The following is an 18835-nucleotide window of genomic DNA, read 5'->3' as shown; positions in this document are numbered from 1 at the left end:
TCTAGTGCTAATGTGAGTTCTAGGATCTTTGCTGAGCTTTCCCAAGGAGCATCTGGAGTGGAAGTTGGACAGGAAGGAGTTGGGGACAAGCAGCAGACATTACTTGGCTGACAGAGTTGCATCTAGTCAAAGCTATGGTTTTTCCAGTAGTCATGTACGGATGTGAGAGTTGGATCATAAAGAAAGCTGAGTGCCGAAGAAATGATACTTTTGAACTGTGATGTTGAAGAATCATTCAGACTGCAAGGAGATCGAACCAATCAATCCTAAAGGAAATCAGTCTTGAATATTGGAAGGACTGATGCTGAAGCTGAAGCTAGAATACTTTGGCCATCTGATGTGAAGAACTGCCTCACTGGAAAAGACCCTGATACTGAGGAAGATTGAAGGCAGAAGGAGAAGGGGGTGACAGAGGATGAGATAGTGGGATGTCATCACTGACTCAATGGACATGAGATTGAGCAAGCTCCGGGAGATGGTGAAGGACAGGGGAGCCTGGCATGCTGCAGTCCATGAGGTCACAAAGAGTCGGACTCGACTGAGCAACAACAAGATGCCTAAGCCCTTGAATCCTTGGTTCCATGACCCAGTGCAACAGCACCACCCGCCCCCTCCCGCCCAGCCCCAGTTATGGGGCTTGTTCCCTTTCACCAGCAGACACACACACACAGATGTTTTAATAAGGGAGATTTTTTAGGAGGTAGCCCATGTCTTAGTCAGCTCAGGCTGCTGTAACAAAATACCATGGACTGGGTGGCTTAAATAACAAATTTATTTTCTCAGATTTTGGAAGTAGAAGTCCTGAGATCAGGGTGCCAGCAGTTGGATTCTCACGAAGCCTCTCTTTCTGGCTGGCAGACAGCATCTCTCTGTGGGCTCATGTGGCCTCTCCTTGACGCATGAACTTGGAGAGAGAGATGTCTCTTCCTCTTCTAAGACCTCCAAGCCTATTGGATTAGGGCCCTACTAAAGGCTCTGTCTCTACATGCAGTGACCTTGGGGGTTGTGGCTTCAACATACAAATGTGGGAGGGGTGACCCAGTTCTGTCCACGGCATCCAGGAATGCAAGGATCCCAGTGTCTGTGTGGAATGAAGTCCCTGCTTTTTAAAGGCTCATGGACTGGGAGGTCTGGAGGCAGTAGGGTTTGTAGTCGTTCAGAGTCCTGGATCTGAAGGAAAACAGTTTTGTTTGAATCCCAGCTTGGCCACTTATTAGCATGTGAGAGAGAGAGAGTGTGTGTGTGTGTGTTCAGTCACTCAGTTGTGTCCGACTCCTTGTGACCCCATAGACTGTAGCCCCCAGGCTCCTTTGTCCATGGGCTCTCCCAGGCAAGAATACTGGAGCAGGCTGCCATTTCCTATTGCAGGGGATCTTCCTGACCCAGGGATCAAACCTGTATCTCTTGCCCCTCCTGCGTTGGCAGGTGGATTCTTTACCTCTGGCACCACATATGATCTGGGACAAATTACTTAGCATCTCACTAAGCCAGCATCCCGACCTGTGAAATCAGGATAACTGAGCAGGGTGGCTGTGAGGGTCATGACGGGGGCTTGTGTGGAAGGCCCCTGGCCCTGAGCCTGTGCCCGCCCTGGACGCTCAGTCAGTGGGAGTGATTACGACTGCTTTCCAGCCTTCCCGGTGCCCCTGTGCCAACTCTGCTCTCTGCTGCAGTCCTGCCTCTGGCCTCAGTAACATCCTCGCTCTTCCAGATGTCCTCTTCCTAGCGTCCTAGGACTCAGAGGTAATGAGTCATTAGAAACACTTGCTGCATCTGGGGGCAATGGCCCAGGACTGTGGGGACAGCCCCCCACCCCTGGTGAGTGTGGACGGCATGCTGTTCACTCGCTCGCCAGACAGATCATCAGTCCTTTTACCCCGTGCTAAACACGTGTCCTCTATCCTCTAACTTTAAACTTCTTACTGTGATGTAATTTAACAGTCACAGAATAGTTTTGAGGGTAGAACAAAGCTCTTTTCTTCCTCCCCTCTTTCCCCCCTTAGCCCTTATCTCCCCCAACCATGAACTATTTGAGAGTTATTTGCATACATGTGTAACTTTACCCTCTAAATATTTTAGTATACATTTTCTAAGAACAAGGACTTTCCTTCATATGACCACAGTCGTGTTACCAGATTCAGAAATTGTGTAATTTTATTCCCCGGTGGCTCAGACACGGTAAAGAATCTGCCTGCAATGCTAGAGACCCAAGTTCAATCCCTGGGTTGGGAAGATCCCCTGGAGAAGGGAATGGCAACCCACTCCAGTATTCTTGCCTGGAGAATCCCATGAACAGAGGAGCCTGGCAGGCTACAGTCCACGGGGTCGCAAAGAGTTGGACACAACTGAGTGACTAACACACACGCATCTAACAATACGGTAATATCTAATCTGTGGTTCATGTTTCAGTTTTGTCAACTGTCCCAATAATGTTTGTTTAAAGCAATTTTCTTCTGATACTGGGAGTCAATCCAGGATCACACACTGCACTTGATATCCTCTCTTTAGTCTCCTGTAGCCTGGAACAATTCCCTTGCCTTTGTTTGCCTTTTATGATAAGGTCATTTTTGAACAGTTCAGTCCAGTTATAGAATGCCCCATAAGTTGGTCCCTTAACATTTGTTTAAAATAAAATGTACTTCAGAAACCATTTTCACATTTCTTTAAGATAAGTAAGTAGTTCCTGAATGCCTTGCACTAGGCTCTGTGAGTTGGAAGCATGATATAGCCTGGCTGTGCCTTGGGACCTGAAGTCTGGGTTTGTGGGCAGTTACTGTCAGAAGGACTGGAAGGGCCCCTCCATGCTCATGACTAGCCATCTGCTGTGTAGGCACCCACAAGCTTGGAAAATGCATCTCAGAAGGATGCAGGCCAAGTCAGCATTCTGGAAGTCTCCAAAGATGCAGAAAATGGCTCCGCGCCTGTTTCAGCATCCTCTCATCAACTTTGCCCAGCCTCCCGAGGCGTCCCAAAGTTCACACTCCCAACCAAAGGCCTCATTCTCTTGGAAGCCTCCAGTGGGCACAGTTCTGGGTTCCAGCCTGTCCCTAATTCTGCTCCGTTCTGTGGCCTGGGCCTGCTCTCTCCCTCTCTGGGCCAGTGGTGGAAGAGGAGCCCCTCCTTGCTCTGCCAGGCGCCCCTGGAGCCGGGGACAGGGAGGGAGAGAGGCGCCGAGCCCTGAGTGTGGGAAGACAGCCAGGACCCCGGCCCATGACAGGGTTAAGCCACTGTGGGACAATCCTCCTTGTGACTGGGCTGATGACTCATCAGACCCAGAGCTTTGCTTTCGAAGATGTTTAACCTCTCCATCGGGTGGTATGTCCTGTGGAAAACGGTGAATCGTAATCTCAACAACCGTGTAACATCCAGGAACTGTCTTGCTAGGTATAGGCATTTTGTCAGAAAACTCAAGCAATGTAAGACTGTTATATGACTTTTAGTCATTACAGAGCTTTAGCCAAGCAGGCTTTCATCATGAGAAACAAGATAAAATTGATTTTCATCTAGTCATCGAGTCAACACCATTGTCTGCTGTGGGTTTAAGTTTCCTTTTTTAATATGTATTTGTTTGTATTTAATATGTATTTATTTGGCTGTTCCAGGTCTTAGTTGCAGCATGCGGGATCTTCATTGTGGCATATGGAATCTAGTTCCCTGATCAGGGATCGAATGCCCCCTGCATTGAGAGCATCGAATCTTAGCCACTGGACCACCAGGGCATCCCATCTGCCCTGTTTTAACCCTTATAATAACACTGCAAAGTGCTCTTCCTGGGGATGCAGGCATCCATGTGAGAGAGACATTTTGATTGTAAATGAATTACAATGAAATAAAATTGAAAATTCAGTTCCTCAGTGACTGGGGACATTTAAAGGACACAGTAACCACAGTTGGACCGTGTAGGTCTAGACGCTGATCGCTGGACTCCGTGGGACAGCGCTGCTCGGCACAGCCAACCAACTGGGAAGCAAAGGTGCGGGAGAGACTTCTGCGACAGACGTGGGCACACATGGAAAATCTGACAGATCGTGAAGTTGGCATTTATATGCGACTGCAGGCTGTTGGCAGTGCAGTTCTCTGAGCTTCTGGGCTTAGTCAGAGATGTGCTAAAAGATGCGTGGAATTTCACTTCTGTTCTGGTAGCCCAGATCTCTGTTAGGTTAGTTCCACACCATGATACTGTAGTCAGGATATAAAGAGAATGCAGGTGTGGATTAAGAATCCCCCTGCCAATGCAGGGGGCATGAGTTCAATCCCTGGTCCAGGAAGATCCCTCAGTGCCACAGGGCAACGAAACCCACGCGCCACATCTACTGAGCCTGTGCCCTAGAGCCGGAGAGTCGCAAGTAGTGAGCTCCCATGCCGTAACTACTGAAGCTGGCATGCCCGTGCTCATGCTCATATACGGAGCCCGTGCCCCGTAATAAGAGAAGCCACAGCAAGGGGAACTCCGAGCACTGAAACTAGAGTGTAGCCCCTGCTCACTGCAACCAGAGAAGACCTAGCACAAAAAATAAATAAAATTATTTTTTAAATTAAAAAAAAAAAAAATGAGAATGCAGCCAAGGCTGAACGGAGGCAGTGATTCAGTCAGTGCCCGGGTCTTTGCCTTCACCTGGCCCTCCGCAGTCTCAGGACCTTGAGTGTGGAGGCGGGTTTCTAGCTGTGGGGTGCTTCCTGTGGGAGGGACCCCGGGCCAGGCTCCGGGGTTGAGGTGGGTGGTGGGTGATGGAGCAGGGCAAGGGGGCTGGGCCTCGTCCACGAGGATGCTGAACAACACACCGCTGGATTCATACTGCTCCTGTACCTCAAATACCTGCTGCTGACGTCATCCGGCCCTGTCCCCAGGCCAGACCTCGGCTCCCAGTTCCACAAAAGTGGTAGAGGTGGGGCAGGGCTGGCAGGTGTCTCTGGGCTCCCAGGACCCAACCCTCCTCTGCTGAGGAAGCCACGCAGCCCGTCTGTCTGTGGTCCTGGCCTGTGGGTGTGCCTCTGTCCCCGCCTCCTGCCCGCCGAGCCCAGGAGCCCAGGAGGGAAGCTGAGCCCTCGAGGCCCCGGCCGTTGCGTGCGCTCCTGCCAGGATGTGGCTCCTCCACTCTCTGCTCTGCATGACCAGTAAGTCAGCCTCACCCCTCGGCCCCCACGGGACTGCCGTGTCCTCAGCTCGGCCTGTCCATTTGTGTGTCTGGTGGGGCTCAGAGCCCGAGGTTAGAGAAGTGGTGGGGCCTGCCCCCCCCCCCCCGGGGGGACGCTTTTGCTTGGCGGGTGAGACCCCCCGGGGCTGGGAAGGGCCCCTGAGGCTCCCTGTGACTTTGGACTCCTGGGGTTCTGCCTCCTGTTCCTCCTGCCACCTCCCCTCCCCATCGTCCCCTTCCCCTCAACCAGGCAGCCCCTCGGGTCTATGCCACGCTTCTCCTCAAGAGTGTGCAAGCCCACCCGCCCAGCAGAGCCCCCTGCTCTTACACAGGAAGGGTTTAGCTGAGGAGGGGGTAAGGACCCTGTGAGCAGGTGAACGCTGATGAGAGATGATGAGAGATGGTGGGCTGTGTGGTGGAGGACGAATGCAAGGGGTGGGGGGCGCTGCTTCCTGTTCTGACGTTAAGGCCCTATGAGAGCCTGTGTGGGGGAGGGGGCGCTTCCTCTCCACACTGCTAGGGGGTCCCTTGTTGGCCTTTAAAACGCCTGTGGAAGCCCCTGGGAGCAAGCCAAGCCAGGAGCCCTTACCCACCTGCCAGGCCCTAGGGAGGAGAAAAAGCGTGGTCAGTGAGCCCTGCTGGGGGCGGGGGGCGGGGGCCGGGGGGCTGCTCAGATCAAGCCCAAGGCCAGGTGTTCCTGCTTAGGGATCTGATAGGACTGCTGGGGGCCTCCTGTGCTGGTCAGAAGCTTGATGGAAGAATAAGACTGGGTATCAGGCAGATGTAACTTCAAGGGTCCTGGGAGCTAGTCTCCCTAAGGATGGATGGGGGCCACCAAGTAGGCCAGACAGTGGCTGAGAGCTGAGGCCAGGCTGGGAGGGGGCTCAGAATTACTATTAGCACCCACCACAGGGCCAGGCCACCCAAGAGGCCGGCCAAATGTGCACCAGCAAAGCGTACATTTCTGGACTCTTTTTAATATTTGATTATTTTAAAAAAATCAAAATAGTTATCATGGAAAGATCAAAACTCTGTTGAACTTCCTTTTCCTTATTTTACAGTTTAGACTTCCCTTTATTTTCAGTTACATGTGGTGTGTGGAGAAGGTCTCATGCTTCTTTGATCTTGCATCACCAAGCGTGTCCATAGATAACGTTTAGACGAGACCCTGGTCCACTCACTCCCAGTGTGGAAGAGGTGACTGAGGCCCAGACAGGGGGAGTGACTGGCCATAGTTACAAGCAAGTGCTGGTGGAAACGAGGCTTGAGCCCAGGCCTCTGCCTGCCTCCCGGCTCTAGAAGCTCCAGATACCCATGGCCTGGGACACCAACCCTGATGTCACTCCGGGCTCCTGCTCGCCTCTCCTGTAGCCTCTGGAAAGATCAGTTGTCACCCCAGCACCTTTTTCGGCAATGTCAAGTCACATGAGGTTTACAAAACCCCTTCTGAGGTCAAGGCACCCCCCAGGTGGATGGACAGCAGAGAGCAAGATGGAGCAGGGTTGCAATGAGACCCCTGAGCCCGCTGCTTGGCTATGCTGTGGGCCAGGGACGAGAGCAGGGCCCCAGCAGCACCAGTGTGAGTGGCAGAAATGGAGCCGTGACAGTTCTGCTCCAAGAGTGAGGTCCTGAGACTTAGGGGTGGACTAATCACGAAGAGCTTCCTGGAGGAGGTGAGACTGGGGCTGAGTCTTAAGAGCTGGAGAGAGTCTGAGAAAGTGACAAAGGAGAGGCCAAGGGAGGGCGTAGGAACCCCTCAGACTGTGAGCCCAGGCCCTGCATCCTGGCTGCACCGCCCTAGGCTGGAGAGAATCTCGACTATTCCTGGTCTGACCTTCCACCCTTCCCACTGTGGTGAAGCCCTGGAGCTGCCCCTTGCAGCCTGCTACCCCTGGGTCAGTCTTCACCCTGACTCATTCAGTGACCACAGCCACTCACTTCTCCTCCCAGGCTCCTAGAGATTGCATCTACATAGCTCGAGTGAAGAAGGGAACTCTGCTATGGGTCTATAAAACCTTACAGTGATACAGGAACCAGAAGTCCAGGGCTGGCTTTGCTGTTGTATCAACTTCAGGCTGGAGCCTGGGGGCCGTCTTGGGTCCTGCTGGGGGAATCGGGGAGGTGTCAGACCTGGCTCTGCCTGAGGCACAACCCCAGTCTGTGATGGAAAACCTCAGCCACTGAGGGTGGAGGACTGTAGTGTTCCAGGTGGCCCGTAGGATGGGGGAGGTCCTTAGCAAGTGCAGACAGGTGATGGGGGAGGAAGGGAACTTCTATGCAGGAGAAGCAGTATGGACAGAGACCCCTGTGCGAGGATCCTGTTTAAGGAGACACAGGGTGAGATCTGAGTGGGGACCAGAGGGCTGTCTGCCCTGATGTTGCCTGCCCCCCACAGCCAGGCCACCCTGGGCCCTAGGGGGAAGCAGGCCACACGCACACCATGACCCTCTGTCCCCAGCTGGAGGGCCCACTAAGGACACCTTCAGGCAACACATGGGGATGGGGAAAGTGTCCCCCGGCAGAGGGGTAAGACAAATGCAGTGTGCATGGGCAGGCCAGGTGTGGAAGGCAGGCCACTTGGGAGCCAGACACCTCTGACCTCCTCTGGGAGGCTGGTTTTCGGGGAGTGTAGACAGGGGCCATGCAGGTGACCAGGGTGGTGGTGGAGAGTATGGAGGACCCAGAATGCTAGGCTAAGGGAGCTCCTGCTTCACCCTGAGGGCAAGGGGAAGCCCAGTAGGCCCCAAGCCCAAAGGTGACCATGAGACTTGCCTGTTGTGTAGAAGGCAGTGTCCTGGAGGAAAGGGAGGCAGAGAGGCCCATGAAGAGACAGTTGCCGAGGTCCAGTCCAGAGGACTTGGGGCAGGAGGGTGTGGGGAGGAGGAGACACTTACGGGGAAGATTTAGTAGGAAAATCCACGAGCACTTTGCGTGGAACCCAGCCCAGTCTCCTCCAGACCTGCTGGCCGTGGTCACTGGGTAGCCTGTGAAGGGAGTCGGAGGGCAGGTGTGAGGTTTGGGGCTGAGATGATGAGGCTCAACTTTAAGGGCCCAGGTGGATGAGTGCAGGGTGAGCCGCCCCATGGGACAGGCAACCTGCAGACCTTTCTGGGTGCTCTTGGCTGGGCATCAGTACAACTGAGTCTAGTCTTAGTTCTATGGCCGGGCTTCTTGCTTAACTTGGGGAAACCATGCCCCCCAGGTTCAGTTTGCTAGGCTGGGAAACGTACTATAAGAATGTGTATTTAGACAACCCAGTGTGATGGGGGAGAGAGGGGGCTGGTGGGGGGCCGTGGGGCTGGCAGGATGCAGCGGGGTCTGACTCAGCAGGCCCATGTGGCTGAGGCAGCCTGGGGAGGCGGCCCTGTGGGTGGTGTGGTGACAGACTCTGGGTTCAGCCGGGCTCTCATCCCTGACAGCACTGGAGGGGGGCCTGACTCTCAGAGAACACGGCGGGCCCTCTGTGGTTAGAACACTGACATCAGCGCCCACCTCGGAGCCTTCGGTATGTCAGGCCCTGCACACGGCATCGCCCCGCTGGGGCACACGGTCCCACACCGCAGCTGAGAAGATGGCAGTGAGGTGACCGCAGGTCCTCTAGGGACTCCGTGGCAAAGCGGGCACTGTTTCCCTCCGGGTCTTGTGCTCGTTTCTCTGAGTCTAGGGGGGAAGTGGGAAGGGTTGGGGGGTCCCTGATGGATGCACAGTCTGGGAAAGAGACTGTAGCAGTGGCTGGGGGGCAGAGTCTGCTCCGGCAAGGCAACCCACGCCTGGTGGACCCCAGGCACCCGCTGTCCTTCTGAGAGAGCTCAGTGGACCCGTTCACACGCCTACACACACACACACACACACACACACGTGTGTGTGTGTTGTCAGCTCAGTGGACCCAGTGACACCCTAGTACGCACACACACACACACAGCCTACACAATTGTGCATGTTCTCAGCTCAGCGGACCCACTGACACATCTACACACACACACACACACACACACACACAGACACACACACACACACAGACACACATGCACATATTCTCATTGACCTAATTACCAGCTCGTTAACCCAGAGCTCTGCCCCAGTTCTCAGCTGCTGGCACAACAGGGAGCCTGGTCTCTATTTACACCAACACCCTTGTCCCCAGGGCCTCCAGCTGTTACTGAGGACCTTAGAATGAGGCAGACCTGGGCCCCAGACACAAATTTCAGTTAGCTGATGGGCCACAAAGCAATCCCCTGACCTCTCTGAGCCCCAGCACCTGTGTATGGTGCCTGGAAGAGAGCAGGTGGGCCAGGAAGGCGGCCGTGAGGGTTGTCTCCTCCCCTCTCCTGCCCCTCAGAGATTTTGAGCCAAGACCCTTCAGTTAAAGCAAAAAATGGGGGTGCAGGGGTGGAGATCAGAAATCTCTGGCCCTATCTGATGTTTCTAATCTGGGCCTGGCACTGTGTCAAGCGGGGCTTTGTGGTTGGGGGTGTCATGGATGACAGATCAGATTACTGTCTGGGGGAAACAAAATTCTTCGCAGATCACTCTGACCCAGACAGGATTTAGTCAGAGCCAGACAGAGACAGCCCAGGATGCTGAGGGGGTTCAGAGACCAGAAGGGCATTCTGGTCAAGAGTCTAGTTGGCTCCTGGGGCAGGGAGTGCCTGAACAGGGCCCCAGAGGATGGGGCAGAGCCGGGAGAGTGATGAAGAAGGCACATGAGGCAGAGGGAGCCGCCCGTGCAAAGGCCCTGTGGTGGGAGATGTGCAGAGGGCGTTCAGGAAGTAGGGTACCAAGGAGCTGGAGAACGGAGCCGGCAGAGGGGATACTGGGCTGGGCGGGGAGATATCACGGATGTCCGGGAAGGAAAGCAGACTAGACTTGTCACAGGCGTTTCCATTCATGTCTGTGAGTCACACAGATGGTAAAAAGGGGAAAGAAGGCCTTCCACGCACTCTTTGTAAGAAGTGGGTAGTTCTCACTTCACTCTTTAGTTGTTTTTTTTTTTTTAATCTGTCCCATTATTTTAAAACAAGTTTTATTTTAGCACATGATATATTTTTATGAGTCACCACCCATCATTCTGGGCAAGGCAGAGGTATAAAGGGAAAGCAATAAAGTACAGATTTTGTTTTAGGCTCAGGGAAGAGGAATGAGAATTGAAAGGTGAGAGCAGACACTGCCCCTTAGAGGGAGCCTGCGCCTTCAGGGTTTGTAAGATTGGTTTTTAACTGTCCAAGCATGTACAGAAATAAAGAAAATGAGGGGACTTCCCTGGTTGTCCAGGGGTTAAGACTCTGCACTTCCACTCCAGGGGGCACGGGTTCAATCCCTGGTTGGGGAAATAAGATCCCATATGCTGAGTGGTGCGGCCAAAAGAAAAGAAAATGATATTAGTAAACCCAGTATGCCCATCACCCAGATGACACAGTTATCAAGATCTTGTCACACCTGCTGCATTGATTTCACCTGTCATCTTTTTGTTTGCTTTACCAAAGTATGTTAAAGCCTTGATGCTCACAGTTTGGTCTGGGGACCAGGTACAGCCTGGCATCACTTAACCAGTCTATTAGACTGGGATCTCAGCCCCACTCCCTCATGTCCTGAATCAGAACTTGTATTTTAAGAAGATACTTGGGTGATCTGTTTGCACTTTCATGTTTCGGAAGCTTTATTTGAAGGAAAATCCCCACCATCAGTCATTTTACCCTCAAATGCTTCAATATGAGTTTTTAAAGTCCAGGGGATATCCTCTTAGAGTTGCAATGTTCACATCACCTAACAAAATGAACAGTAATTCTTTGTTAACGTCTAATGTTGTTGCTCAGTTGCTAAGCCGTGTCTGACTCTTTGCGACACCATGAACTGCGGCACGCTAGACTCCCGTGCTTTTCACTGTCTCCCGGAGTTTGTTCAAATTCATGTCCGTTGAGTCAGTGATGCCATCTAACTCTCTCATCGTCTGCCGCCTCCTTCTCCTTTTGCTAATACTCAGCTTGTATTAGAATCTGCCCGACTGTCTCCACATATCTGTTTTTAACAGTTGATGAGTTCGGATCAAGAACCTAACAAGGCCCAGACATCATGTGTGGTTGCTATGCCTTTCTTAGTCTAGAGGGGTCCCCTTGCTCATTTGGGCGTCTGTGTGTCTTTTTCAAATCTTTGCTTTACTGAAGAGCTTGGACGCTTGTCTTGCAGAACAAATCCTCATGAAATATTTGCGTGTTTGCTTCCTTTCTGAGTGATTTATCCTTCAACCCCCTGTATTTCCTGAACCTTGGAAGTTAGGGCTAATGCCTTCATTAAATGCAGGTTTAATTTTTTTGACGAGCACACTTTATACCAGCCGTCCCCAGCCTTTTTGGCACCAGGGACTGGTTTCATGGAAGACAACTTTTCCATGGACAGTTGGGGTGAGGGGATGTTTTCAGGATGATTCAAGCACATTGCATTTATTGTGCACTTTACTTCTACTATTATCACATCAGCTCCACCTCAGATCATCAGCATTAGATCCTGCAAGTTAGAGACCCCTAGTCGAAAAGATCAGGAGGATTTTGCCATTCTTCCTGCATTTCTCTTGCTCCTTTTTTTGGTTTACCTTTGCTGGGGTATTTTAAAGACTTGCTTCTTGCTGTGGTCTGATGACTGGCAGCCTGGACATCACATGGGAGCTGTTAGAAACGCAGATTCGTGGGCCCCAGCATTCTTCCTGGGAGCCACAGTAGGAGGCACACACTCCTGGGGGACCCACTCCTAGGGGCGCTAAGATGAACTAGTGGGCTGGGGTGTCAGTCTAATTGTGAAGTGCTCTATCAAACTTTTATCCAAGTAGTTTTGTCCTTTGATGATGGTAGCCTGAATTAACTGTTGTATTTCATTATGACTTGCAAACTTGTATGCTTTTTTTGTTTTTGACTGCATTACATGTGGAATCTTAGTTCCCCAACCAGGGATTGAACTTGTGCCCCCTGCACTGAAAACTTGGAGTCTTAACTCCAAATTAAGACTTAAACCCAAATCCACTGGATTGCCAGGGAGGTTCTGCAAAATTCTGTTTTTATGATTCTATTATTCCTTCCCCATTTGTTAGTAATGATTCTTCCTTAAAGAACTTTTTCTCACCAACTAAGACTGTTTGGTGACCCTGAAATGTAGTGCATACAGGAAAAGCAAGAAGATTGTTTAATACTTTCCCTTTAATAGTCGATTTTCAGAGTTAGGGGACAATGCCCTCATTACTCCCAATGGTGAACAATGTAGTGTTTTGATTTCTTTTGTTTTTGTTTCCTCTTGGACACAACTTGGCGACTGAACAACAGCAACAACTGTCTTTTAAGTGTCATTAAGAATCCCTGGATTTTTTATGTATTAAATGTGTTTCAGACACTTGCAATTATTATTGTTTTTTAAATTGAACTATAGTTGATTTACAATATTGAGTTAATTTCAGGTCTACAGCAAAATGATTCCATTATGTTGGGTTGGCCAAAATTCTTTCAGGTTTTTCTATAAGACATTACACATATACATTCTTTTTCATTATAGGTTATCACAATATACTGAATATATATATGGTTCCCTGTGCTATACAATAAATCCTTATTGTTTATCTATTTTTTTTATGTATGTGTGCTTCATTCATGTCCGACTCTTTGCAACCCTATGGACTGTAGCCTTCCAGGCTCTTCTGTTAATGGGATTCGCCAGGCTGGAATACTGGAATATAGCAGTGTATTAATCCCAAACTCCTAATTTATTCCTTCCCACCCCTGTGATTATTATTTTTTAAGGTAGGCTGTTTTTTGAAGACACACACAAAAACGAACAAAGTCAGAGCAGTGAATTTTCAAATTAAATCAAAGCCACATGCTGATACCCATTTCAAGAAACAGAACATTACCAACATCCATGAACACCTCCTATGGACCCCCCAGTCATGACTTTACCCCCAGGGTAACCACCCTCCTGACTTCTAATATCATGGATTAGTTTGCCTGTTTTGAACTTCACTTAAATGAAATTATACGACATGTTCTGTTCTGTCCCCAGCGTTTTTCACCTGACATTGTGTTTATAGATCTACCCGCCTTGTCGTCAGTTATTGTTGCTGTAGGATATTCCACTGGTGAATATACTGTGGCTTGTTGGTGGATGTGTGGGTTGTTTGGGGTTATTATGAAAAGCGAGGCTGTGAACATTCTTGTACATGTCTTTTCATGAATTTATGAACATATTTCTATTGGATTTATGCCTAAGGGTAGAATCACTGAGTCATGAGTTATGCATATACTCAGCTGTATTTGATAACAGCCAAACGATTTTCGAAAGGGCTTGTACAAATTTACACCCCCACCAGCAGTATGTGACTATTCTAATGGCTGTACATTATTGTTAACACTTGCTATTATCTTTTTCAGTTTAGCTATTCTGGTGGTTATGTAGTGGTATTTTTACCAAAAGAGTGTGTGTGAGGTCTGGCTGCTCGCTGCTCAAAAGCCAATAAACAGGCCAAGTAGGTGGAAAGGAAAGTTTGCTTTGTTTCAGATGCCAGTAGCTGGAGGGTGGGGGGAGGTGGATGTCTGTCCAAAGTCCGATCCCCACCGCATCCCCGGCCACCAGTGGGGCAAGAGCTTTTACAGAGAGAAGGATGGGGGTGGTGGGGGCGGCTACATGCAGAAACCGCACAGTCAGCTCGATGGTCACCTTCAGATGGGTCATCAGTGGTCTGACCAGTGACGTCTTGATTGTTTTAGGTACAGTTAATCTTCAGTTCCAGGGTCCATTTGTTCCCATTTCCTTGTGGCCAGTTCTTGGAATTGTGGCAGGAGTTGTCCTGGGTACAGTCTGGTCATCATGTACATCATGTGCATCATAACTCCTCTGCCTACTGTATCTAGAAGACAGCTCACAGGACACGGCTCAGAGTATTACCCACAGCCCTTGAGAAAGAATTAAAGGTCCTTGACTACGCTTAATGACTACGTTATTATTGTCTAGTCTCCTTTGACAGTTTCCCTTTGATTTTGCATTTCTCACTTCTCAATAAAACTTATTCTTTGACTAAAGTTTTCCACAGACAAAAAAGGCAGGCAGAGGTGTCAGGGTGGGGAGCAAGGAGCCGTAAGATCTCGCTTTGTTTCAGCATCACATAACCTCAGTTTGCCTTTCTGTGAAGTCTAGTGATGACTTCTCATATGATTCCTGGCCGTTTGAATAGTCTCTTTTGTGAAACGTCCTTTTCTCTGTTAGCTTACATGCCTTTTTCATATTGATTTGTAGGAACTCTTCACAGATTCTGATATAAATCTTCTGTCAGATGCTTTTGTTGCAGACATCTCCTCTCTCTCTCTGGCTTGCCTCTCTACTCTTCTGATAAACAGTTCTTAAGTCTAATGAAATTCAGCTTATCAATGCTTTTCTTTATAGCTAGTGTTTTTTTGTGATCTGTTTAAAAAGTATCTGTCTACCCTGAGGTTCTTTGTTTTCTCTTAAAAGCTTTCTTATTTCACTTTTCATATTTAGATATATGGTCCATCTAAACCCACATTTAAATCTTCAGTTCATCAGGAATTGACTTTTTGTGTCTAACATAAGTCAAGATTAATTTTTTTTCATTGTTGATATCCAAGTGACTCAGCACTATTTATTTAAAAGATCATTCTTTCACCACTGTTCCTTACTGTCACCTTTGTCCTAAATTAAGTGACCATATGTTTTTGGACTCTCTGTTTTATTGATCTATTTGTCTATCCTTATGCCAATATAAATCTGTTTTAATAACTGTAAGTTTATAATAATCTTGATAAATGATAAATCCAAAAATTGTATTCTTCTTCTTCAAGAGTACCTGACTATTCTTGTCTATTGTGTTTCTTTCTTTCTCTCTTTTTTAAACGTCAGTTCTTTCTTTTTTAAAAAATTAATTTATTTCTTAATTGGAGGAAAATTGCTTTATAGTGTTGTGTTGGTTTCTGCCATAGAACTCGAATCAGTCATAATTATATTGTTCTTTGCATTTTCACATAAATTTTTTAAATGGCTTGCTAACATCTCCGCCCTCCCCACAATAATTTGCTGGAATTCTTTTTAACTAATCAATTTTATTTTCTTTATTTATTTGGCTGCCTTTATTTGGGCTATGAACTATAGCCATCAGTTCCCTCTGTCCATGGGATTCTCCAGGCAAACAGACTGGAGTGTGTTGCCTTGCCCTCCTCCAGGGGGTCTTCCTGACCCAGGGATCAAACCTGCATCTCTTTCATGTCTTCTGCATTGGCAGGGGGGTTCTTTAAAATTACCGCCACCTGGGAAGCCCTAAGTTGTATATACTATCCTCTTATTTCATAAATGTCTTAGGCTCTGTTCTGATGTAGTCTTTTCTTTCATATTGGTAATTTCTATGTTCTCTCTCTCTCTCTTTTTTTCTTCTTTAATCAGTGTTGCTAGAGGTTTATCAGTTTTATTACTCTTTCTAAAAACCAAGCTTTGATTTTCTCTATGTAGGTTAGTTTTCTATTTCCTTGATATACTCATATCTTTTTTTCCTCCTGTATTCTCTCTGAGTTTGATTTGCTTTTCATTTAGCTTTTTGAGATGGAATATTAGATAACTAGTTTTCAGTTTTTCTTTCTTTTTTTTTTAACATATGCATATAATGCTGTATGAAATGTTTCCTCTAAGCACTTCTTTAACTGTATCACATAAGTTTTGATTTGTCCTATCTTAATTCTCATTCAGTTCGAAATATTTTAAAGTCTCCATTTTTAACCTTACATTATTTAGAAGTACATTGCTTATTTTCCAAGAAGTTCAGATTTTTCTTGCTTTCTTTTTGTTATTGATTTTTAGTTTAATTCTACTATAGTCAGAGAACGTACTCTGGATTATGTAAATCCATTGAAACTTACTGAGGTTTATTTTATGACCCGGCACACTTATGGTCAATTTTGATATTTTATGTGTACTTGAAAAAAATGTTTACTTTGCCATTGTTGGCTATAATATTCTGTTAGTCAGTTATATCAAGTTTGTTAATTGTGTTGTTCAGATCTTCTAAATACTTACTGGGTTTGGTTTTTGCTTTTTTTTTTTTGGTCTGCTCTTATACCTAATATGAAAGACTTGTTAAATCTTTTAGTTCAATCAAGTTTTGCTTTATATAGTTTGAAGTAATGTTATTGGAGACATACATATTTTAAATTGTTATATCTTCCTTAGGGAGTGAAGAACCACATAGTCGTAAGTTTTGTATTTCTTTCTCTTCTTTAGTTGAAAGAATAGTTTATACCTGTCTGTTGCTTAAGGATTTTACTTGGTTCCTAAAATCTCTACTGCCAAGTGAAAAGCCATCAATTGAGGAAAAAAAAAAACTTCCATCAATTTTTCAAAGGAAAAATTGTGATGCATTCCAGCCACCCCAATATCTGAATAACTTTTAATGATGGAAAAATTTATAAATTTACAAACAAAACAAGTGTATATTAAAAACCCAATCATTTGAATATAAAATTACAATTTACAGATACAACTTATTGTAATGAAGGTTTGCTGTCCTCATTAGAGGAGGAAATGAAGACTTAGGGGTGGGTGGTGGAGGATGGGTGTGAGGGGGTCATTACTGAAAAAGTACATTTTCCTTTCTGTACCATTTCTTTACTGTTTTTTAACTTTTGGGGGACCCATGGCCATCTTACATTCAAACTCCCTTTAAAAATAAAGTCACAGAGAAATATTTTGAGGCCAAAATAAATACTAAACCTTAAAATCACTTCAAGACACATGCAAGTATCTTGTGCACTCAGTAGCCTGTAACGTCATAGAAGATACTATCTCTTCAGCATATCAATGGGCATGCATATACAAAACAAAGTATTTGAGGTTTACCCAAACATGGCAAGCAATGCAGCCTTGTTTCCTATGATATTGTTGGGCTAGAAACTCTCATGTAAGTAAGTTGGTGCATATGTTTTTGCCTGAAAATGTAATGTCAGAATACACTTCCTTATAGCATGTTTATTTGGTGTATTCAGAGGTGAAAAAAATCATCGTATCAATGTAAAAAAAAGGAATGTCCTTTTTCTAAGTGGCATAGCTGGGAGCGCCCTGGCAGTCCAGTGGTTAGGACTTGGTGCTTTAGCTGCCAGGTCCTGGATTCAGTCGCTGGTTGAAAACTAAGATCCTGCAAGCTGTGGGGTGTGGCCAAAGCAAAAAAAAAAAGGAGCGAAACTCGAGAAGTGGCATAGCTTGTCAAGAGCCATTGTGACAAAAAGTTGTTAACTGAGCAGTATTTGAACAGATAAGTCTATAGACTGAGCTTCACTTTGCCTTTTTTTCCCCATGCAAACATATATTGTAATTTTAAGCAGTGGCATAGCACGGTCAAACTATGCTTTTGAAAATTCTTTCTGACTACTGGTATGGAAAGGATGTACCTGGAGGGACAAATCTGGAAAGAGAAAGTCAGGAGACGAATGAATGTGTCCAAGCAGGAGAAAGTGAGGTCAATGGGGCAGAACTGAGTGCCTGAGGACACCAAATTGCATGTGAGAATTCTGAGAATGAAAAAGTGGTATTTCAAACCTATGGGAATAATATAAGCTATTTGAGAAGGAATGCTGGGACAGTTTCATTTGGGGGGAAGAAAAATTAAAGCTGGATATATGCAAAAATAAAATCTAGGCACTTTCATGGCGGTCCAGTGGTTAGGACACTGTATTTTGACTACAGAGGACATGGGTTTGAACCTTGGTCAGGGAACTAAGATCCCACAAGCTTCATGGTGCAGCCAAAAGAAAAAAGTCTAGATGAATCAAAGATGTAAGCACAAAAAAATGAAATAAATATCATACTGGAGAAAATAAGAGTGAATTAAAAAAAAAATCTCTGGTGGGAAAGCATGACCCAAAGCTCAAGTGACACAGGACAAATAATTTGACTACATAATAAATGTAGGTTTGGGAAAAAATATAAGGAAGTCGAACAAATAGCTAAGTAACACATTGACAATTTCTTTTGGAAAAAAAAGCTCTTGTATATTAAATAAGAAAACTTCCCTGGTGGTCCAGTGCTTAGGACTCCAAACTTCTACTGTGGGGGTGCGGATACAATCCCTGGTCAGGGAACTAAAGATCCCACATGCCACATTATATAGCCAAAAGAATGAAAAAGAAAACAATGAAGATCTCTTTAAGATGGGTAGTGTGTATGAACAGACAGAAAACAACTTATAATAAGAGGCTTGACTTCACTCCTAATTAAAAAAGTAGTTTTGGAAGAAAATGATGAGATACTCTTTTAAAACAAGGATGAAGAGGCCTGCACAGTCAGCTCAAGCAATGCTGTGGGAAATAGGCCTTCCATTTTGTTGTTGGAGTACAAATTGGCACAGCCTCTTTGGGGAGCAATCTATCCATATCAATTCTGCCTTCCCAAGTTTTCCCCCCAAATTTTTAGTGAAGAATTTCCAAACATACAGAAAAGTTGAAAAACTTGTGCAATGGACAACCACATATGACAGACTTGACAATGTACAGATTTTACAATATATACATTTTTGTATATCACATATATGTAAAATATGTGATAGTGCAAATACAACAAAATGTTGACAGTTGTAATTAAAGTATATAGAAGCATTTATTTATATCCATCTCTATATAAATTAGCATCCATATATATATCCAGCTATCCACCCATCAAGCTGTCTTACATTT

General features: G+C 46.6%; 1 protein-coding gene across 1 annotated transcript in view; it reads left to right on the top strand.

Moving 5' to 3' along the window:
- Positions 1-4755: 4755 nt before the first annotated feature.
- Positions 4756-18835, top strand: part of ITGAE (integrin subunit alpha E) — a 60502-nt gene continuing 46422 nt past the window's right edge. Inside the window, exon 1 of the mRNA XM_061143136.1 lies at positions 4756-5115. Within this exon, the coding sequence (XP_060999119.1) occupies positions 5082-5115 (34 nt within the window). The 5' untranslated portion in view covers positions 4756-5081. The remainder of the gene's footprint in view (positions 5116-18835) is intronic.

The sequence above is a fragment of the Dama dama genome, chromosome 5, assembly GCF_033118175.1.
Source record: "Dama dama isolate Ldn47 chromosome 5, ASM3311817v1, whole genome shotgun sequence".
Lineage (NCBI taxonomy): Eukaryota > Metazoa > Chordata > Mammalia > Artiodactyla > Cervidae > Dama > Dama dama.
This window is presented reverse-complemented; position numbering and strand designations above follow the sequence as displayed.